Source organism: Suricata suricatta, chromosome 7 (assembly GCF_006229205.1).
Source record: "Suricata suricatta isolate VVHF042 chromosome 7, meerkat_22Aug2017_6uvM2_HiC, whole genome shotgun sequence".
NCBI classification, from domain to species: Eukaryota; Metazoa; Chordata; class Mammalia; order Carnivora; family Herpestidae; genus Suricata; species Suricata suricatta.
The window spans coordinates 20738871-20762117 of record NC_043706.1 but is presented as its reverse complement, the minus strand read 5'-3'; the positions used below and the strand labels follow the sequence as shown (position 1 = coordinate 20762117).

The 23247-nt window shown below is 37.3% G+C and overlaps 1 protein-coding gene and 1 non-coding gene across 2 annotated transcripts; both read right to left on the bottom strand.

Moving 5' to 3' along the window:
• Nucleotides 1-1573: 1573 nt before the first annotated feature.
• On the bottom strand, nt 1574-21632 carry SNRNP48 (small nuclear ribonucleoprotein U11/U12 subunit 48). The gene is made up of 10 exons (XM_029945175.1): nt 21425-21632; nt 17699-17812; nt 17387-17447; nt 16532-16606; nt 11364-11552; nt 10803-10924; nt 7302-7390; nt 6298-6462; nt 3944-3997; nt 1574-1890 (listed from the first exon to the last, which is right to left on the bottom strand). The coding sequence occupies exons 1-9, from the start codon at nt 21578-21580 to the stop codon at nt 3949-3951; spliced, it is 1020 nt and encodes a 339-aa protein (XP_029801035.1). The 5' UTR covers nt 21581-21632; the 3' UTR covers nt 1574-1890; nt 3944-3948.
• Nucleotides 1996-2099, bottom strand: LOC115297295. Its single transcript, XR_003911389.1, has one exon. It is a non-coding gene; the product is annotated as a U6 spliceosomal RNA (small nuclear RNA).
• Nucleotides 21633-23247: the final 1615 nt, after the last annotated feature.

The window sequence follows — 23247 nt, the reverse complement described above, 5'->3', positions numbered from 1 at the left end:
AACACCCAGTGCTCTTCCCCACAAGTGCCCTCCACCATCACCACCACCTCTTTTCCCCCCTCCCCCTTCCCCTTTAACTCTCAGTTCATTCTCAGCATTCAATAGTCTCTCAAGTTTTGCATCCCTCTCTCTCGCCAACTCTCTTTCCCTCTTCCCCTCCCCCAGGTCCTCCATTAGGTTTCTCCTGTTTTCCTGTTAGACCTATGAGTGCAAACATATGGTTTCTGTCCTTCTCCACCTGACTTATTTCACTTAGCATGACACCCTCAAGGTCCATCCACTTTCCTACAAATGGCCATATGTCATTCTTTCTCATTGCCATGTAGTATTCCATCGTGAATATATACCACATCTTCTTGATCCACTCATCAGGTGATGGACATTTAGGCTCTTTCCATGTTTTGGCTATTGTTGACATTGCTGCTATGAGCACTGGGGTACTTGTGCTCCTATGCAACAGCACTTCTGTATCCCTTGGGTAAATTGACCTAGCAATTCTGACTCTAGGTATACATTTACAAGAAGTGAAAGCAGGGACTCAAATAGTCCTTTGTAGAGCCATGTTCAGAGGAGCATTATTCACAGTAGCCATAAGTTGGAAATAACCCAAATATCTACCAACAGATGAATGACAAATGAATATGGAATATACGTGCAATGGAATATTAGTCAGCCTTAATATAAATGAAATGCTGATACATGCTACCACATGGATGAACCCTGAAAACACTAAGTAAGACACACAAAAAACAAATATTCTATGATTCCACTTACATGAGGTCCCTAGAATAGTTAAATTCCTAGAAACAGAAAGTGCTGTGGTGGCTACCAAGGGCTAGAGAAGAGGGTAAATGGAGAGTTGCTGTTTAATGAGTAGAGATTCAGTTTGGGATGATGAAAATATTCTGGAACTTTCTAGCACTGACAGCTGTACAACATGAATGTTAATGCCACTTAACTATACACCTTTTTTTTTTTTTTACTGTTTTTATTTATTTGAGAGAGAGAGAGAGAGACAGCATGAACAGGGGAGGGCCAAAGAGAGAGGGAGACACAGAATCTGAAGCAGGCTCCAGGCTCTGAGCTGTTAGCACAGAGCCTGATGCGGGGCTTGAACCTACGGACCGTGAGATCATGACCTGAGCCAAAGTCGGACGCTTAACCAACTAAGCCATCCAGGTGCCCCTGAACTATACTTAAAAAATGGCTAAAATGATTGGGGCAACTGGGTAACTTAGTTGGTTAACTGTCAGACTTTTGATTTTGGCTCAAACCATAGTCCATGGTTCGTGGGGTCCATCTGCACAGGCTGTCAGGGCCTGCTTGGGATTTTTTCCCTGCCTCTCCCCACTCATACGCGCGCGCGCGCGCGCGCGCACACACACACACACACACACACACACACACACACTTCCTCTCTCTCTCTCTCAAAATAAACATAAAAAATTGGCTAAAATGGTCAATTTTATGTTACATACATTTATATATATATATATATATATATATACATATACACACACACACACACACACACACACACACACACACACTTAGAACAGAGTCCACTACATAGTAAGTGTTCAATAAACATTGGCTATACTTAGTGCTTTTAAACGACTTCAGGAGAGAAAATTATTTACAGCCAGTAGATCATAAATGTAGGCAAGAAGGTACCATCAGAGATAGGATTAAATAAACAGGTAAGATGGGTAACAGTTATAGTAATTATTAATGCCAGTATTTTATGAATCAAAAATTAGATATTAAATGACAAGGGCTTGCAAATGCTTTTGTCAAAATTTAAAATAATAAATTGACAACTACTGTGGTGGTTATATTGATAAAAATATAAAATCTGCTCTCAAGGAACTCATAATCCAGTGAAGGAGTCTGAAACACAAAGGGGTAAGCATGCATAATTAGAAGATGCAAGGATCAAACAAAGCCTCTTACCATCTATATCTACATTTTAATGGATAGTTTGCAGTAGTTGATATTATACTTGAAAATCTGTAAAAACTGTGGTTACATCCTTGCCCAGAGGCCATGCTAATCTTCTCTTATTCCAGTTTTAGTACCTGTGCTACTAAAGCAAGCACTCTGCTTACATTTTTCCATACTATCCTATTTTTCCCCAATCCTACCACCCCACTTCTCCGTTCCACTTATTTCTCTCTTCTACTAGAAACCCAACTATGTCTCTCAATCTTATTCTTTAGTTCCTTTCACTCAGCAAAATCAATGAAATGATATTGAAAAACAAAATAATAAATTAAGTTACAATATATAAAATTGCTGGTAATTCAAATGGTTTTGACCCACAAAACCAGCAATTTCACATGGTCCAACATTATAATGCCAAAGTCCTTAAGATTTTTAAATCTGAATTTTATATATTCAGAAAATAAGTACAACAGCAGTAATAAGATTTCATATTGGCAAGTGAACTGTTGATTTCCAACTTATAAATCTGAGAGCTGCTTCTCATACCTAAAGCCTGACAGTCAATCTGATCTAAATCCAGTCAACCTTTCTGTCATTATCAGTCACTTACTGAAATAATTTAAGTTTCATCTCTATTTGGAACCCACCCTAGAGTCTTTATCCTGGGCTTCTAAGAATGACAGTATTGCTGCTGAACATGAGATGATTAGCATTTAATGCCTACATCTCACCTGGGTGACCCATTATACAACAGAATATACTAAGAAAAAGAAAATAACGATTGATGAATATGACATGGATTGATCTAAAAAATATGTGGAGTAAAAGAAGTTACATATTCTAAGATTTTGCTTATATGAATTCTAAAAAGATACATCTAATCAACAGCAACAAGAACCAGATCTGTGGTTGCCTAGAGGTGGGGTAGGGAAACTGCCTGGTAAAAGGGGCATATAGTAACTTTCAGGGATGATGGAAATGTTCTCTATCTTGATTAAGGTGATTTCGTTGGCAGGGGTCTAAGTTTGTCAAAACTCAATGAAACTTACACTTAAAATGGGTGTATTTTATTTTATATAAGCAGTAAACCTCAATAAAAATGATTTACATGAAAGAAAACAGTGTATTTTTAATTCTAATTAAAATATAATTTTAATTAACAAGTAAAACATAAATATCTGATTTCTAAAAATTAATGTATTATGAATAAAGCTAAAGTCTTCTTTGACCACCTTCTCAATCCTGGTTTTCACCCCTAACCTCTCCCATCTATAACTCCTCCCCCAAATAGTCACTATTATGAATCTGGTTATGGGTTCTTCTGAACCTTTAAAAGTGTATTTACATACATATAGTGTCACATAGGAAACGTATAGTATTGTACATAAATATAACTTATATCTATCTTTCTGCAGCTTACTATTTTCACTTAGCATTGTATTTCTGAGATGTATCCATGTTAATCTAGATAAAGTTTATTTCTTTTAAGTCCAGTAAAGTAATCACATGACTATTCCATATTTTATTTAATCAGGCCACTTCCCTTCTAGTCGATATTCAGGTTGTCCTTCCCTATTACAATTTACCAGTAGAGTGGTAAATAGGAGTCGCTAGGGTGGCCACAGGGATTACAGGTGTGTTCCAAGGGGACATTAACCTAACTGAAAAGTTTAATTTTTTAAAATAAGAATGTATTTGTGTATTATTTAAATAGCTTAAGTACTGACTTTAATTAAAGAATTTTCTGATACAAAAATTATCACAAAGAATAAAACAAAATCAGAAATAGAAGCAATCATCTATTAAAATGTAAGTAAAACAAAGTTATAGGGCATAATAGTGTACTTGTAGTTAGATACAGAAGTACTTACTGAAAATTAATAATCTGAGCACTAAACAAAGTCACAGAAACACATTCTTCTACTCAAAGCAATTGTAATTAAAATAACTGGCATACTGGTTATCCTGGAATAAGCAAAATTAAAACATGTACAAATACCTCATTTATATTTTTTGCTTTCTTCTTTTATGACTATGATGTCTTTCCCCATCCCTGAAATGACAGGAGTTAAAAAAAAAACTATTACAAATGATGGACATTTTACTATCAGTATGTTAAAATGATAATTCATCAGTAATATACTTCAGAACAAGTTAAAACATGCATTCAGAACTAAACAGTAATTGGGGTTTTTTATTAAGTAAGCTGTACTCTCATTGTCGAACTTGAATGCTGAGATCTAGAGTCACATGCTTTACCAACTGAACCAGCCAGATGTCCCTAAACAGTTGTTTTTTTAAGAGTAAATGTGGAAAACGAATCATTAAAACTAAGGGACAAAATTGCCATGGGGACAAGTAAAATGAGATTTTTTTAAACTGCATTTTGTAATTCCACTTTAAAATTGATTTTGAATATACATTCATGAGGAGAAGAGAATTCATTTCAAATAAAATATTAAAGTTATAGAAAGAACTCAGAAATTGTCTGATATCCCTATGCTGGCTCCTATCTCAGCCTCCCACAATTCATTCCACCTCAAGGGTGGATATCAAAGATTAGCCCTGCACTGCTACTGGAAGGATATATTTCCTACTAACTCTCAGTTTATATTTAAACTCTAAATACATCCTCTCTAAAGGAAAATTATTTAATGTTCATATTTGAGGCTAATATATTTAAGTCATAAACATTGATCAGAGATGCCAAAAATTACTCAAATGGAAGAAGCATTAACAAACTAAAAGGAGGTAAAAGAACACAATAATTCTGATAACTAAAAGTTAATTTGTGTATAATTATTAAAAAAATATCATTCATTATATCAATCAAAAGGGATTACTAAACAAATATTTCACTTCTATAAGAAAAGGACGAAATCACAGCTAGCTTGAAGCCCATGAAATAAATGACAGTAAGATAACAAAACTATTGAACCCATAAGCATTACTAATTCCTGATCACTACTGGCCCTGGAGAGAGACGAGTATCATTTGAGAAGCCATTATCAGACAAACACTGTACATATGTTACTAAACAAGACATTGACTTGACTTCAAGGAGCTCAGTCTGGTAGGGAGAGTAATAATATAAGTTCAATAAAAAGAACATGCGAGGCAGAGTGCTGACAAAATAAGAGGTATCAGCTGTGCCTCAGTGAGAACAGGTTTCGTGGAAATGACTAACCTGGGTCCTAAGGGACAAGGAAGAGTTTACCAAGGAGGCTTTAAAAAGTAAAAATTAGGCAGCAGAACCTGACGCAGAAAGGCATAAATGTGGCACAGTATAGATGAGGAACTGTAAGTAATTCAGGCTGGCTAGAGCGTAATTTTGGCATTTCATGGGGCTGTGGCAAAATACAAGGATGGGTAGGTAGAGCCCTTATCCCAAAGGGCTTGGGAGCCATTCTAAACAATGTGAATTTTGACACTGAAAAGTTTTTAGAGTGAGAGTTCACTCTGGCAGTAGGGTAGGGATGTCTCCATGAGACAAGCTTGCGGGCAGGTAGAACAATTAGGACAACTGTCATTTTCCAGATGGACAGCAGTAGGGCAGAGACAAGGAGGTGCATGTGAGCTATCTTCAGGTAAAACTGATAGCAATTAGGAACTAAATGGTATGAATAAAAAAGGAGCAACTAAAATAACTCCTTGATTTCTGTTTAGGTGAACAGATGATGGTCAGCCCATACATCAGAATATGGAATGCTGGGGAAAGACAGAAGAATGAGAAAAAGTAAGTTCAATTTGAGACCTGACAACTGCGAGATCCAGGCAGATGCCCAGAAGCAGCTGGACAGGAATTGACCCCAAATGACTTAAATTTATTATTTGACTATTTATTAATTTATCTTAGTATTTATTATTTTAATATTAGTTCATATTTTTCTAGCCATCAAATTCTATGAGGGTTATTAACAAAGGCAAAATTGACTTGACATTAAAGTTTGGATCATCTCTCTGACCCTATATACCCTTTAACCCAGGAATTAGCAGGAGAAAGAAATAGTAAGAAAAAGGAGGGAGGACAGAGCACAAAAAAGAGATCTAGGCAAACACCTTTTGACACAGTTAATTACCTACCTAGACATTACTTCCACATGTCCTGGCTACGAAAAAAGGAGTAAAAGAGGGAAACCCACATCCAATCAGGCATATAGAGAACTATACCACCAGAACTGTGGTCATTTAAACTAAAATAAGACAAATGATCAGAATTCTCATCACTTACCTACTCTCTTTACTGTAGTTTATTCTTATAATCCATTTTCTCAACATACTCTTCAACAGAAGGATCTATATACGTTTCAAAAGTAAACAATTCAACATCAGATGATGCAGTGTTAAACTTACCTTTCTTTCCTTCTTCTTGAGTCCCAGTTTTTATCCTTATCTTTATTTCTTTTTCTTTTATGTGGACTCCTACTTCGATCCCTTCTATGTCGTGAACACTCAGCATCCAAATAGCTTCCACCAGACTGCCGTGAATCTACTGAAGCTGATCGCCTTTCTTCATTCCTGAAACACAGAAAGAACAGTTTTGAAAAATTTTTTTACTGCTTATTTTATTTTTAAGAGAGAAAGAGACAGAGTGTGAGCAGGGGTGGTAGAGAGAGAAGAGACAGAATCCGAAGCAGGCTCCAGGTTCCAAGCGGTCAGCACATAGCCCGATGCAAAGCTCGAACTCACAAACCATGAGATCATAATCTGAGCCAAAGTAGGGCACTCAACCGAGCCACCCAGGTGCCTCAGAACAGTTGGTTTTAAACAATGGCCTCCACCAAACACACACAAACACACAATATAGTGGAATATTCTATATCCGAACAATGATACAATTGATATAAATAGGTATAACGTAGGCTCCTGGGTGGTTCAGTCAGTTAAGAATCCAACTTTGGCTCAGATCATGATCTTACGGTTTGTGAGTTCAAGCCTGCATTGGGCTCTGTACTGACAGCTCAGAGCCTGGAGCCTGCTTCAGATTCTGTGTCTCCCTTGTTCTCTGCCCCTCCCCGACTTGTTCATTCTCTCTCTCTCAAATAATAAATAAACATTTTTAAAAACAGGTATAATCTCATATTCCATACGAGAAGACAGTTAAAGAAACATAGCTCTTAAACATTTTACTGTTTTACTATTTCATCAATATATTCGCCTCTCCAAAACTGTCAAAGGGCAACATCACAGAGAAACCTTGGTGTCATCATCTTGAGGAATGAGGACATGGAACAATTTAAGCACTTTAATGAATTATAGCGTTTTATTAATGGTCTTGGAAATGCTAAACCTTAGTCAAATGATTATAAATAACAGATTAAAAAGAGAATATTTTTACCAGTAAACACATGACCTACTTTTCAGCCTCGTCCTCTGCTTTCTCCTGCTCTTCCTGCCAATGACTGCTGAGTTCTTCCATGTGCACATTTATGACGTCCCGAATCACCTGTGGAGAGATAAGCACCCAGTCTCAGTAAGAAAGTTTTTTCAAAAAAATTAAGACTGCAAAGCTAGAAAAATCCCTGCTAACAATCATCCAAACATTTACTAAGATTCATGACAGAATGGACTGTGGGAAAAGAGCAGTTTAGGGAACATAAAAAATTCTGTGGCCTAATTAGAATATGAATGGTAAATGAAAGTACTATAGGGGTGCCTGGGTGGCTTAGTTGGTTAAGTGGCTGGCTTTGGCTCAGGTCATGATCTCACAGTTCGTGAGTTTAAGCCGCACATAGGGCTCTGTGCTGTCAGCTCAGAGCCTGGAGCCTGCTTCAGATTCTGGGTCTCCCTCTCTCTCTGCCCCTGCCTTGCTCACAGTTTCTCTCTCTCAAATAAATGCTAAAAAGTATTATAATTGTTGATAAACTTGCTAGGTGATCACTATCTTATGATTAAGAAAAATATCTCTATTTTTAAAAAATACATACTAAATATTTAGTGACAAAACATTATTAATTATGTAACTTAAATAGTTCATAAAAATATTGTATAGACAGAGATCGAGAGAAAACTGTACAGATTGAGAAAGAATACAAATGACAAGCAAATGGGACAATATGTTAACAACAGGTGATCTGAGTAAACGATATTCATATTCATCGTACTATTTTTAGTTTTGCAACTTATTTGTATGTTTGAGACATTTACAAATAAAGCTTTTTTCATCTGGCATTTAAGATGAGAAACAAAATATGAAATATTAGAGTTACTTCACTGATACTTTCCCATAAGAGTATACAAACACCTGCCCTGTAAGAACCATTTGGAAGTTTCTTTCTTTCCTATTTATCCATGCCATTAAGCACAGGGCTAGTCAACTGGGAAGCACAGATGAGACTAAAACAGAAGTTTACACCTCCCTTGTGCCTAATTAGGAAATGTTTTTAAAAGATACAGGGGGCAAGGGGCAATCTCAAAGACAAACACTGGAAAGTTCAGTTCTGACTGAGTTTCTCCCCATTTCAAGGAAACTTTCAATGGCTCCCAAAGTAAAATGGAACAGTGTCCAAATTCCTTAATGGAGGCTTCTTTGAAGCCTTTCATGATTTTACTACATCACATAGTAGAAACTAGCGTTGTCTCCTACTGGATGGTTCAGCAACCCTAACCACTAGCCATCCTGGATTACCAATGGGTCTCTGGAAAATTGTACTGCTATTCATTTTTAGGAACACAAGCTCTTCCACCTGGAATATCCTCATCCACCACTTCCTCTCCTCCACCATTTTCTCCTGAGAAAATCTAAGACGTGTCAAAGAGACACCAGAGAGTGACATGAGTCACAGACACCTGACTTACAATTCTAGCTCTAGCACTTCCTGAGTAGCCCTACATCACTCCCTGATGAGCTCTACACGATCTCTAGGAAGCCCAAGTGTTATTGGACAGTTTCCACAGACCGGACCTCACACAGATTTGCCACAGGAAAGAGCTGACGAACAGACACTCTTTACCGCTCCTGCTTCTCCCTTTCCTTCAAATGTTATCTTCTCTATGAAGCCCATACCAATCTAATCGTTTAAAAAGAATCGCTGCTTTCTCCGTTATACTTGGATCTCACTTTATTTTAGCACTGAATGCAAGCTGTATTTTGAAAGGTCTGTTCTACTTGTTGTAAACTGTTCTAAGCTCCTTGAGGGTAGTCACTGTGGGCCATTTATCTTTACCCACCCAACAGCAGTGTGTTATGCACAGTAAATACAATAGGTAAACTTTTCTCTGAAATTTGACAAAGTTCATGTTTAGTTCAGAGAAAACAAAAATTATAGAGGATATGAATGAAGCTAGAAATAGATAGAATGTTGGAAAAGCCATGACCAGGAATATGATAAATTACTGAAAGATTTGTAAACACTGAAGTTTTTACAGATGAAAAGTATTTAGGATCTACTTCCCAAATTACCAATGTGGAGGAAGGAGGTAGAAAGTGAGATATAAATAAGATGACAAGGCCATATGTTGATAATTGTCGAAGCTGAGTGACAGGGACAAAAGAGTTTATTAGACTATTCCACCTACTTTAGCATATGTTTGAATATTTCCTTAATAAAAAGTTAATCACGGGGGCACTTATCTAGTTTAGTCTGAGCATGCGGCTCTTGTTCTCTGGGTTGCGAGTTTGAGCCCCATATTCGGTGCAGATATTACTTACATAAATAAAACTTAAAAAAAAAAAAGGTTAATCATAAAATTGTGAAGAACACTAACAGCTACACTTACACTTGATTACAAGGTACTGAGACCAGAGAAGACAAGTGATGAATCACTAAGTATTTGAGGCACCAAACAAATACTTAGGTAATATGATGAGGTCCCAGACCTCGACCGGAAGAGGGAAGACTGAAACATATACTTTAATTGTACAAAGAACAGCGTAAGATTAAGTGCTAAGCTATGTGGTACACAGAGCATTCAAACAATAAATCAGCAAATGACGGAGTCAACTAGCACCTCATGGAAACAATGGACCTTAAAGTTTATATCAAGATTTAAAACAATAATAAAAAAGAGCATTTCAGGTGAGAAAACACGTTATTTGGCCATGGAGATAAGAATATATGTGTGTCATCAGATATAGTTTAAGAGACACACTTAAATAAAGCAAAAGAAAATGCTTGGTAAAATAAGGCCAGATTATGGAAGGTCTTAGAAATCATAGAGAGAAGTAAGAAATAATGTAGGAAGAATTTAGAGATTCAGTGAGGAAATTACTTGTAGAGTCTGGGCAAGGTAATTCATGTACCAAAAAAATTCATCAACTCTGACTATCCACTAAAGGACATCTGAAAATAACAAGATATACATCAAGAGACTAATATATATTTTATGCCAGACATTTCTTAAGCCCAAACACTTAGAAGAGTACATAAAAGCACACTAAAATTTCTGTAAGGAAAAGACAACAGCTACTTGTTGACCAACTTCTGTGTTCACACACATTATCTCAATCAATTCTTACAACAATCCTGCAGAGTCTAGATAAAATATATAATATGAAAAAAATTGAACCTTAAAGAGCTCAAAGAACTTGTCAAAGTCAAATGGCCAATGATACACAGCACGATTAACACTCAAACCCAAGTCTAAGCCCAAAATCTATGCTCTTATCAGGACACAAAGCTTTCTCAAAAGTAGATCATTTTTAAGATTGTACAGCCTCTTTACGTAAGAGTTTTGTACCATGAAAAGGCTTTCTTTGCCTGATACAGTGGATCTGAAAGTAATGGAGCAAATACAAATCAGGTGTGGCCACCTTGAAGCTATTTTCTTTCAGAAAACCTCTAAGAACTGTGGAAATCCATAGAACAGACTTAGAAAACTATTGAAGGAAAATCTCTAGGAGATTATGTAAAACTTACCTCAGTATATGATTTCTTGGTTATGTGAACATTCTTAGCTCTATAGGACTGGCGTCTTCTTTTATAATCTCTCACTTCTGCCAGGATTTCAAGGTAAGACTTTGGACTTTTTCGACTATTATCTAATAAAAGATATTAATATAAGAATTATTATATCCTTGGAAGCTTTTAAGTTCTTATTAATTAGCAGGAAAAAAGACTACAATCATCTCATATTTCAATATGTTTCCATGCATACAAAAACATCTAGCAATTATGTACTATACAAATAGGCTAAATTTTATATAATTCCTTTTCTCCATTAGTTGAACCTAAGATTGTTAAGCTACAAAGATTAAAGGACCAGCACAGCTGTAACATTCTTACAGAAGGAAGGTATGCCTAATGTAAAAGACAGCAAAATTTTCATGCACTAAGTTAACATCTTAACATATATGTGAATATCAGATCATGTAAAACCATCCTCTCCCAACTCAAAGAGGCCTGACAACCAAATCTTAGTAACACTCAAAGAATGAAATGACAGTTAAGAATTAGAAAACTATGATATTCATCTCAAACCTTGATTGACTTTGGCGGCCAAATCTACAAAGAGATCACTGTCATTTTCAATAATCTGAGAATTCGAGCGCTGTTTCTTGGTCTCCTCCATTACAAAATCATAGAGGGCAAGACGATCAGCTTGTGTTAGATCACAAACAAACCGTTTGTGATTCAGAGGAACTTCAACAGGTAATGAAGAATAAACCCCTAGTAAAAATAAAACCACAAGAATAAACAATACATGAAGCATTGTAGACTTAAAATCTACTCCTTATCTTTAAACATGTGCTGTAATGATGCAATATTAACACAACTGTTTTCACAGTAATCCCTAAGATATACAAAATATCCATGTGATAAATGGTAAACAGTGACTTTATCCTCAAAGCCATACCCACAGAAAGCATGTACTGTGGATGTTTGCTATTCTCTGCAAAAACGTGAGGACAGACCCCGTAAAGGCAGACAATAATAACCAGGAGATCATTTGCTTATAAGGAACAATTTTTAAAAGGCTACCCATATGATAAAAATAGTAACTTCCTTTCTGTTTATATGCTTTTCCCCATAAAAGAAAAAAATGCTTTTAATAGGTAATACACATTGCCGTCCCTCTGAAAATATATTATGGAAATATGAAAAATGTGTAAAAAATGTCTTTTTTATACAGACATCAAGTTAGATGTTCCATATTCAAAACATACCCCACTTGTGCAATGACTTAGAACTAGGGACCAAAACACAATTTAGTAAGTAGCAGAAATCCCAAACTTCCTCAGACCAGAGAAAGACAGATTAAACTGAGACTAAATTTGTTCTAATTTTCTGAAGAGGAAGCATATTGGCATAACCAAATTAATTTAAAAGAGTTAAGAGCAGTGCCCCCCGACAGTCACAGAACTTTCTAAAATCTGCTCATTAATGAATAAAAGTAAATACAATACCTTGACATGATGTATTAAACACTGAAGAAAATTTTTGTTTTGAGATTCAAATTTTCTCAAAGAAATAAAAATTTATGGTAACTGTAAATAAAGCAATTGTTTTAACACAATTCTTTCTAGCCTTCATTATTCACTGATGCAAACAATGAATAGGAGCTACTACTCTAAAGGAATAACTGGTTCACAGAACAAGGTGAGATCAGTAGCTCTTCCCAGATACTTTTATTTGATAAAGTCTAACTTGACCTCCTAGGTAAAGAGGCAAAAGAAAAATTCAAATAAGAGCAAACGATCAACTAAGCACTACAACACAAAAAAGAGATGACTTTACATTTGTCTACATTAAGAGGAGTGCTACATTGAATATGAGTCCATGAATATATATGGATAACAATACAGGGTCATTTGTATTAGTCAAAGGGTTCTGAATTAGTAGAGAAGGGTTCCCTTTCAAGTCAATCAATTTTACTCTAATTGTGGTAGACAATACATAAAGCTTTTTTTGAAGGCAGATGTGAAAACATTTCATTTTGTACCATAAAAATGAATTAGCTTTGATAAGCCTAATTCCTTTGAATATAGAATATAAAAATCCAGGAGAAAAATACAAAGATTAGAAAACAGTGATATATTACAAACAAGCTCCACATAAACCTTTGCCTATTATTTTTAGAGAAAGAAATATAATTTCCTCCTTAATTATTTTTGAGTGGTCTTTATTCATCTTAAATTTCTGTATGGTGATGATTGATACTTAAATTCCTTGAAATTCAATGAAAATTCCAAAGACCATAATACTGTGACAGTGGTTAAGATCAAGTTTAGAAATTTGAGTGATACTTTTAAAAGGATATCATTTGCAAAAAGGATACTGCATATCTTTAAATAAGGAGTACATTCAGGTTCCTAATTCCTCTTTATACTCACCCCAATTACTGAAAAAGAAAAAGTACAGGAAAAGTTAAACAACAAACTGCATTTATATAATTCAGAACATTGATATTTCTGACAAAGAAAAAAGGATAAACACAAATAAGCTTACATTTCCATTAAATGTAAATTTTTAAACACAAGCTTCTATAGGATTTAGAAATACACTTTGATGTATTCTATGTAAATTCTATGATCCTTTACTTTTTTTTGTAGCAGCTTTTTAAAAGTTGTGGTAAAATATACATAACATAAAATTTACCATCTAACGATTTTTAAGTGTGCAGTTCAGTGACATTAAGTATATTACATTGTTTTGCAACCATAACTTTGTCCATCTCCAGAACTTTTTCTTCACCCAAACTGAAACTCTACCTTTTTAGTAACTCTAATTCTTTCTTTTTCATCACTTTTGCCATCACAGAGCATCTTAATCATATGATATATATAATATTAAACATTAATAAAAGGTACTGGCTCAATGATACAAATTCAGAATTTTAAGAAGAATCACATAATTTCCAGCATCAGAAATGAACAAATTATGGCCCATAGAGGTAAAATGATTTGCCCAAGTCTCACAAGTGGCAGGAACAGACTAGGCCTAGAGCCAATTTACTTAGGTCTCTTGAAGGTTTAGTATAATACACTGATCTTCAAACCATGGCCATGACTCAAATACAGTCATGAAACTGAAATATAGCAAATAATACTGAAAGAAAAAGATAAACCAATAAATGTAAAATGATTGTTTATGATTAAAAATAGCATCTTGCTTATAAAATTAGCCAAGGTATTCTATCTGACAATAAGGAAGTACATCTCATGGTTACTTCAAGCTTTCACAGAAGTTTATGAATTGAGAATTTTGTACACTGAGTGGAAATCTGGTATGACTGACGAAATGGAAACATATAACATCAAAAAACTTACAACTTAGTACATGACATACAAAATATTAATTAAATGGGAAAACATGAAATTGCTTATGCTATATCCTTCCAAGTAAATAAATCAGTAACATATTAAAATATATTCTTGTTCTAGGCCATAAGATTTTAAAATGTCGAAGACATAAGTGGATCACAAAAATAATGTCTATTGAGAAACTACAGATCTCTACACAAGATGAGAAAAGTTTTAAAAAGAGGGTTACAGATCATATTAAAAAATTCTTAACAGTTAAGTCTTAATTTAATAAAGTGCAAAAACAAAATAAAAGTTCCTCTTAACTTTCCTACTAAAAGAACTATTCAAAAGTAACTCTTTGCTTTTGTAAGGAACTAAATTCAATGTCCAATCTACCTTATTACTTAGTTAATATAAATTTAAAAACTTGAGAACATTTTCTAAATTACTCACATATATAAAATTCTCACCCATTTCATTATTTTAATATGGCTTTCTGTACATTAATGTGCTTAGAAATTAAATTGCTTAGACAACAGAAACTACCAAATATTAGAGCTAGTGCTAGTTTAGCATTCATTATCTCCATTACTCTAAACAACATTGTAAGATAGCTTTAAACTACAGATAAGGAAACAAAACTTCAGAAAAACTGGCATTTATACCAGGCCAAGAAACTGGTTTCTTTCTTTAAAATAGGCTTACAAACTAGAATAAACAATGAACATTACTAATAATAGCAGTGCCTGATACAGATTTGAGGTCTGTGATATTCTTGTACTTATTTATAATAGACATAATAAATAATTAAAATATTTGAACAATATCTAGAATCTTAGCCCATAAATTTCACTAAATAAAGTTTCCTAACAGAAAACTTCAGTTCAGAGTGTGTACCAAAATTCAGGACTTGGCTCTCAATCCAGCTTTGCTATTACCAAGACTTGCTATTATCTAACAAAGGAGTGTTAATCCATTTCTGTGTCTCTATTTCTTCTAATATTGGGGGGGGGAAATATTTGTCCAGATTATCTCATTTGTTATGAAAAAGATATAAAATACATAAAACAGCTACAAAAAAAGAAACTCTTTTAAAAACCTGAAGTGCTGAGAGCCTTCAGAGCACACCAGAACCTTATCATTATTCTCAGAAAGAGTTTGTTTCCTTATCTGTAAATCACAGATGCCAGATTAGATGATCTTCCAGTTCTCTTTCAACTCTAAAATAAATTCAGCAAATATATCTAACTAGTTAACCCCTCCCAAAGACAATAGCAAAATCCTCTACAGTTTTCTTGGTTAACTAAACTGGGGGTAAAGGATAGAATCAATAATAAGGGCTCAAAAATAGGCTTGACTAATCAGAGCTCAGTAATCTCTTTAAGAGTCAAATGTCTCCCTCCTCAAAGAAAAAGAACTCTGGAATTTAGCAGAAAGTACATAAAATGGGAGCTTTAAAACAGGAAATACAGGAAATGTGCTTCTGACTAATGCATGGAACCAATGTAATATACACCAAAGGTAAGAGAGTTCCTCCTCCTGAAGCCACAGTGCAATTTAAGAAAAAACCAAGTCCAGCTATTCGCTTAGAACAATGGGTAAAGACTCTGAACTTCAAAAAGGGAGAAACAAACCCTAACTATGGGCTAATAAATATGATTGAGCTAGAAAGAATGAGGGGAGGAAAAAAAGGTAAGATGCCCAGAGAAATCTATCTTTAGAAGATTCAAAGACAACTCAGAAACCCTTATTAAGAAGAGTCGGTAATGCTATGGCATGTTAAAGCTAGGTTCAGAAATCTATTATATTAGCTCTATTTACTCATTTACTTCTATGTTTTGGATGGATTTCATTTTCTATTCATTTCCTAAAGGCTAACAATTAAAAATTCTAACCTAGTCTCTGTTAAAGTAAGTCCTTGGAAGAAGGGACTGGGCATGAAAGGATCTACAAACTTTCTAAAACTCTATGGAAAACTTTGTGTTTGGGTTTTACTCTAAAATTCTCTTTTAGCCTAAGCCTTTCCTTTTACATTGCATTTCAATATTTTTACATTTAACAATGGGCTAATCCTCAAGAAAGGAAAGAAATCTCAGGGTAAGACAATCTCAATGGGATTTAGTTACCAAATAATCAGAATAAAAATGATCCACAAGATAATCTCACCTATTAGGTGATTCCAAAGCATGAGACCCTAGCTAAGACAGTGGCCCAGTGAGACTCTGCTATATTTGAGCAGAAAATATCTAACAAATGAAGTTGACACCAAACACATTGGCCTAATGTTAAATGTAAAACAATATTTCCCAAGTAACAGTTTCCACAAGATTTTTCTTAAAAATTAGTAACATGCTTAAAAAATAGTTTGAATCATTAATTAGCTCAAACTATGATGCTACTTACTTTGATTACAACAATCACCATCTTTTCCAACTGCAGTTCTAGCTTGTTTAATTATCTGGAATTGTGAGTCCTTATCTGTGAAAAAAGGACCCATTAACACAGTGTGAATTATCAGTGTCCACAATTAAATTATTAACTTGTTTCCAATCCAAGCACTTTGGGCACACTGGCAAACCTTCCAGAATCTTAAAAGCAAAAACATCCATACTGCTGCCCAGGTAATCTGAACGCAGAATTCTTTCATATCTAGCTAGAACCAAGTATGTAACAGACGTCAAGCAGTTCAGAAAACATTACCATCAGGCATGTTCCAGTAGTTGTTGCAAATTTTAGCAACCAATAATAGCTACCATTTCTTGATTCCAGCTAAGTGTCAAGCACTCTTCTAAACATTTTACATATATATCATTTCATCCTCACAAAGGTGCTATTATCATCATCCACCATTTTATGAAGATATTTAGGCAACAAAAATGTTAAATTGCTTAAAGTCACAAATCTATTAGTGACAAAAATTAGGATCAGGGCATTCTGATTCTAAAGCCTGAGATATTAACAACCTCTTATACATGCTATTAACACTTGGAACACATTTCCATACTCAGTCTGCAAACTTTGTGTTTATGATACAAAGCTTTGCAGGGTTTTCATGACCTATCAATATAAGCCTCATCTCTAAATTTCAGATCAAGCACACTACTTTCACTGTACATTAATTCATCCTACACTCTCCCAAGGTACAAAATTTCCTTCTTAATAATAAGCATACTATAATGTCCATCTTTTGAAAATTCAAAAATGAAATATCAATGCCTATACTGAGATATTTTTAAATTATAATCTACTAATACTTACTCAAAGTAATTGAAGGTATCTTCACATTCTCATAGAAAAAATCAGAATTATACATTTTATCCTAAATGGTAAGAACAAAAAAAAAGTATTCTTGAGTAACAGATAATTGATTATTTTAAGATTTGACATGAACCAACTAAAGATTATATCATTTAACTGTTTCTTAAAAAAAAAATATGTGAAATTAGGCAAGTACCATCCCACCCCACAAATGACTATTATTTTGACAGAAAACCTCACACGATACTTTCTGAATACTGTAAATTTATTAATGTATGAATTACATGACATATACATATAAATGTATGGTACCTCTTCTTCTTTGGTATAGCCCAGTTTCCTCAATCTACAAGATACCATGTGCTTTGCTAAAGATGATTTAGGCATGTGATGATTGGAATCATAGGGGCATATCACAACTTCATCCTATAAAAAAGAAACAGAAGCAAAAGCAAAAAAGGGGTACATAATATTTAAATAAATGATTATACCATTAAAGTTTACTACTCGATTAAGTGGTACTATCCACTTATCTCCTCTTCTAAAAGGCCTCGTTGTCAACCCCATGTGATGTATGTGCCCATTAAAAACAAAAACAAAAAACCTCCCTCAATCTCTCTCTCCTTTATAGCCCCCTCTCTACTCCTTCAAAGCCCAACCCTTTGAAAGATTTCTTTACAAACTCCCAGTCAGGAGGTCACTAACAATGGTCTTACTACTATTGCCAAAGCACACGTCAGACTCTCTAAGGTATGTTAACTCTAAGAAGGTTACAGTCCAACTGTTTGTTTCTGTTCCCCTCATACAGTCTTCATGTCCTACCTCCCTGGTCCCTTCTGCTTGGTCTCCTCTAAAGACATCTTCCTTGAGGCGCCTGGTGGCTCAGCCAGTTAGGCATCGACTGCGGCTCAGGTCACGATCTCATAGTTCTTGAGTTTGAGCTCTCTGTTGGGCTCTGTGCTGACACCTCAGAGCCGGAAGCCTGCTTCAGATTCTGTGTCTCCCACCCCCCTCCTCTCTCTCAAAAATAAACATTAAAGTATTTTTTTAAAAAGGTGCCTTCCTTGTTCTACCTGTACCCCTTTAAATGTTGATGTTTTACATAAGTCAAACTCGTGACTTTGTGCCATTTGATATACTTACTAGAAGATATCATGGCTTGAGTTTCTATATATAGTAAGGACTCTCAAAATCTAGATCTTTAGACCTGGATTCTCTCCTGAGTACCTTATACTAAAAACATTAACAATTCACTGTAGCAAACATAAATTCATTATATTCATGGTCTCCTGACCCCTAAACCTGTTCCTCTTGTGTTTCCCACTTTCAGTGAAAGGTCCCACTTCGTCAAGTAGAAAACCGTCTCTTCTCCCTCATCACTGACATCTAATCAGTCACCTAGTCCTTTTTACTAAGTAACTCTGAAACCCTACCACATAATCCATCCTCACGGGCACTTGCCCACTTCAGGACATCAGCATCTCTCTCCTGGATTACAATAGCCACTGCCTAACCTCTCTGCTTCCAGACTTGTCCCTTCCACTCTCCACAATGCTGCTACCTTGAATCCCAGTCTGCCACTTACTGATTACATGAACTTGGTTCAGGTACTTAACCTTTCTTTGCCTGAGTTTAAATTTCCTCAACTATAAAATGAGTATAATGGGACTTCTCTCACAGACCTATTGTGAAGATTAAATAAGTTATACAGGAGTTTATACACATAAAGCAATTCAAACAGGGCCTGGAACATTGCAAGTGTTCAGTAAATGTAAGCAATTATTATTTTATTAAAAGGCAAATATGATGATAAAGTATGGCTTAAAATACTTTCATGGCTCATTTAAAAAAAAAATCCAGATTCTTTAATATGGCTGACACAAGGACCTTTAAGATCTGGACCCTTCCCACCATCACCCCCCTCCTCTATACACTGTGTTTAGCTATCCTTAACCACTTCAGGTTTCTCGATTGGGTCACACCCGCTTCTCTGGACTTCAACCCCTGCCACTGATGGCCTGTGCTTCACCCAGCTGATTTAGCACACTTTTCTCAGCTGAGAATGCACTGAATCCAGGAACCCTCCACTGTCCTAGGACAGCCTACAATAACCTGTACTACTTTAACACATTATAATGGAGGCTGATTTCTCTGGATTCCCCCTCACCACACCCAGACAGTAAGCTCTGTGACAGGACCTGTGACTGTCATTCACTGTACTTCAGCATTAAAACACTCCAGGGGCACCTGGGTGGCTCAGTCAGTTGAGCGAACGGCTTTGGCTCAGGTCATGATCTCGAAGTTCGTGGGTTTGAGCCCCACATCAGGCTCTGTGCTGACAGCTAGCTCAGAGCCTGGAGCCTGCTTCTGATTCTGTGTCTCCCTCTCTCTCTCTGACCCTCTCCTGCTTGTGCTCTGTCTCTCAAAAAAAAATAAAATAAAATAAAAATAAAAAAAATAAATAAAACACTCCAGCAGTGGGGCACTGGGGTGGCTCTGGCAGCCGAGCGTCGGACTTTGGCTCAGGTTATGACCTCACAGTTCGTGAGTTCAAGCCCTGTGTAGGACTCTGCGCTGACAGCTCAGAGCCTGGAGCCTGCTTCAGATTCTGTCTCCCTCTCTCTCTGCCGCTCCCCCGTTCATGTTCTGTGTCTCTCTCTTAAAAATAAATAAAACATTTTAAAAATTAAAAAAAAAATAAAACACTCCAGCAGAAAAGCGCGGCTTCGTCACTATCTGGACAGCACCTATTTTAGGAACGACGGCTACCAAGTACCAGGATTTTTAAACCAGTCACGCTCTTGAATAGCAGACTCTGGTTCTGTAAAATGTAGATGTACACTCACAGCTAATTGTCGTAATTTTGGAATTTTATAAAGAAGTGTTAGAAGGGCAGCACAGCAATTAAACACACAGGCTCCCGGGAGCCAGAATGCCTGGGTTCAGAATCCCAATTGCCATTTACTAGCAGTGTGTCCTAGGGGACAAATTACCACCTGTCTGGGGTGTTTTCTCATCCATAACATGTGGCTAATAGAACCTACCTCACAGGGTAACTAGAAGTATTAAACGGGGTAACTAACCTATATAGTAAACGGCATAAGCAAAATGCAATACAAGTGTCATCAGAAATTTCAGTGGTAAGGAAAGGCGTGGGAGGCCCCGCTCAATGGAATTCACAGCTTCAAACATCCCTCTAAACAAACAATAAAGACCTTTTTAGGGGCAGCCTGGTGGCTCAGTTGGTTAAGCATGCGACTCTGGGTTTCTTGGTCTCCGCTCAGGTCCTGATCTCACGGTTTGGTGAGTTCTAACCCCACTCAGGGCTCTGAGCTGGCAGAGGGGAGCCTGCTTGGGATTCTCTTTCTCCTTCTCTGCCCCTCCCCCACTCGCGCTGTCTCCGTCTCTCTCTCAATTAAATAAGCTTAAAAAAAATCTTTTTCAAATTTCCACCAGGACTTTAATAAACGTGAGTTGTGTGTAAACTAAATATACTCTAAGTGCCTTTGGGGAAGCAGTCATGTTATTTTAACCTAGGAGAAATTATCAGAACGCGATAAACCCAGAAAGAGTATCAGAGATCATGAATTATCCTCGAGTGAAGCACTTCCGTTCCTCCCCGCCCATGAAAAATAACCAGAAATCAGGGCCGTTCGCCCTAATACGTGTGCCTACATTTTTAAAGCAATTCTAATGTTCCAAAGAGTTGCTAGTCACCATCTCTCAGGGATATCCTCTAATAATCCTAGAAACGGTGCTGCCCCAGTCAGAAGCGTACAATTGAAGGTGGAGAAAGGTAAACTCCCAAGCTCTCTCGTGTCGCCGAATCTGACGCAACTGCGGCATCCGTGACAGCTGACAAAGCAAAGGGCCGACACCTCCGCTAGCAGCACTCCGATTCCCCCGTTTTCTAGGGAAAGCCCAGACCCGCCAGCCTTCCTCACCCACCGCGTTTTCACCTCTCAAACCCAAGCTCCGCGCCAGAAAGACCGAGAATTGAGGGCCCCCCAAAGGACCCTGCGCGCAAGCCGCCCTCACCTCTGCCGCCCCCGCCTCCCCGGGGTCCAGGTGATCCAGGCTCCAGCCCAGGGACGCCGTCACCTCCTCCAGCTTCCGGCAGCAGCTCTCCACGAACTCACTGAGCTCCTGCTGCAGCCGCCGCCGCTCCTCCACAGGAGGCGGCTCGCCCTCCATGGCCGCACTGGGCCCACCACCAGGAAGCGACTGTACAGCCGGCGCCGCGCGCGGGCCTCTGGGAGACGTGGGCGGGGCCAGGCCGCCACGTGACTGGAACAGCCTTTAGGACAGGGCCTGGGAAGGAGCGGCGCTGTCGTTTTGAGAGGTGTTCCCGGGTCTCTTCCCGGTGTCGCCGCTTGTGTAGTTGCTCCCGGATGCATTTGCGCCGCCTTCCCCCACAATTGCAAAAAAAAACCTACACACACACACACACACACACACACAAAACAAAAAATGGTTCATATCGCCTTTTCCTCAGTTGCCTCTAAGATACTCCGTCCTTCCAATGAAGCCAGGCTACATTGGGATGAGACCTTTATCTGGCAATAGCACCAGCTCCTGGCAGCTCCCACTGGGCACTCGGGCGAACTTTGGCCTCTGTCTCGGATTTCGCCCGCATCTACGGCAAGCTGGATGTTCAGTCGACTGTAGAGGCGACTGCATCTACAGTCTACTGCATCTACAATCACAGAGGATAGGATCAATGCCTTCATTAAATGCTGAACCTTTCTGGCCAGGCTATTTTGGGAAGGGTCTGTCCAGTGTCACCATCAGGAGCCCCACCTCAACGTAGGGGCTGGTGGACCTGTCCCAGCGACTGACTCTGCACCAGCCAATGTCCTGCCCCACCCACCGCCACTGCCCCTGCTGAGAAGAAAGTGGAAGCAAAGAAAAATAATCCGAGGAGTCTGATGATGAGATTGGCTGTGGGTCTTTTTGACTAAAACTCTTTCAACATGTTCATTAAAAAACTGAATTTTAAAAGACGATTTATGACTACAGAGTTTAAAGAGTAGTACAAGGAGAATTTGTAACGCCATCTTCCAGCTGGTTAACATTTGCCCACGTTTGCTTTCTCTTGCTCTCTCTCCACACACACACAGCCTCACATACTTACTTTGCAGAATTATTTAAGGGTCAGTTGCAGCTGCTTCAACCCCCAAATAGGTCTATATCCATCTCCTAAGAATAAGGACACTATCCTGCATAACCACCATAGGTGATCAAAACTCAGACAATAATTTCATAATACATCTAATGTTCAGTTTATATCCAAATTTCCCCAGTTGTCCCCCAAATTCCTTTCACAGTCATTTGATTGGTTTTTTTCAATCGATGAGATGTAATTGGCTCTTGTCTCTTTTAACCTAGAATGTCTCCCCACCCTTCTCTTTAAAAATTTTTTAACATTTAAAAATTTATTATTGAGACAGAGAGCATGAGCATGGGAGGGGCAGACACAGAATCTGAAGAAGACTTCAGGCTCTAAGCTGTCAGCACAGAGCCCAACACAGGGCTCGAACTCACAAACCATGAGATCATGACCTGAGCTGAAGCCCCTAAAATTTTTTTATGTGTATTTATTTTTGAGAGGGAGGAGGAAGAGGAGGAGGAGGAGGAAGAAGAGGAGGAAGAGGAGATAGAATCTGAAGCAGGCTCCAGGCTCTGAGTTGTCAACACAGAGCCCAAGGTGGGGCTTGAAGTCACAAACCATGAGGTCATGACCTGAGCCGAAGTCAGATGCTTAACTGAGCCACACAGGCAGGCCCCAGACCCTCCTTTTTTTTTTTTTTTTTTTTTAAATTTAGTTTTGAAGAGAGAGTGAGACAGAACAAGAGCAGGGG

Coding starts and splice junctions, on each gene's coding strand:
- SNRNP48 (XM_029945175.1), bottom strand. CDS start 21,580: ATGGAGGGCGAGCCGCCTCCTGTGGAGGAGCGGCGGCGGCTGCAGCAG. Junction 10,925..11,363: donor GGCCGCCAAAGTCAATCAAG/GTTTGAGATGAA, acceptor ATCTTTTATTAG/ATAATAGTCGAAAAAGTCCA. Junction 7,391..10,802: donor CCAAGAAATCATATACTGAG/GTAAGTTTTACA, acceptor ATCTCTCCACAG/GTGATTCGGGACGTCATAAA.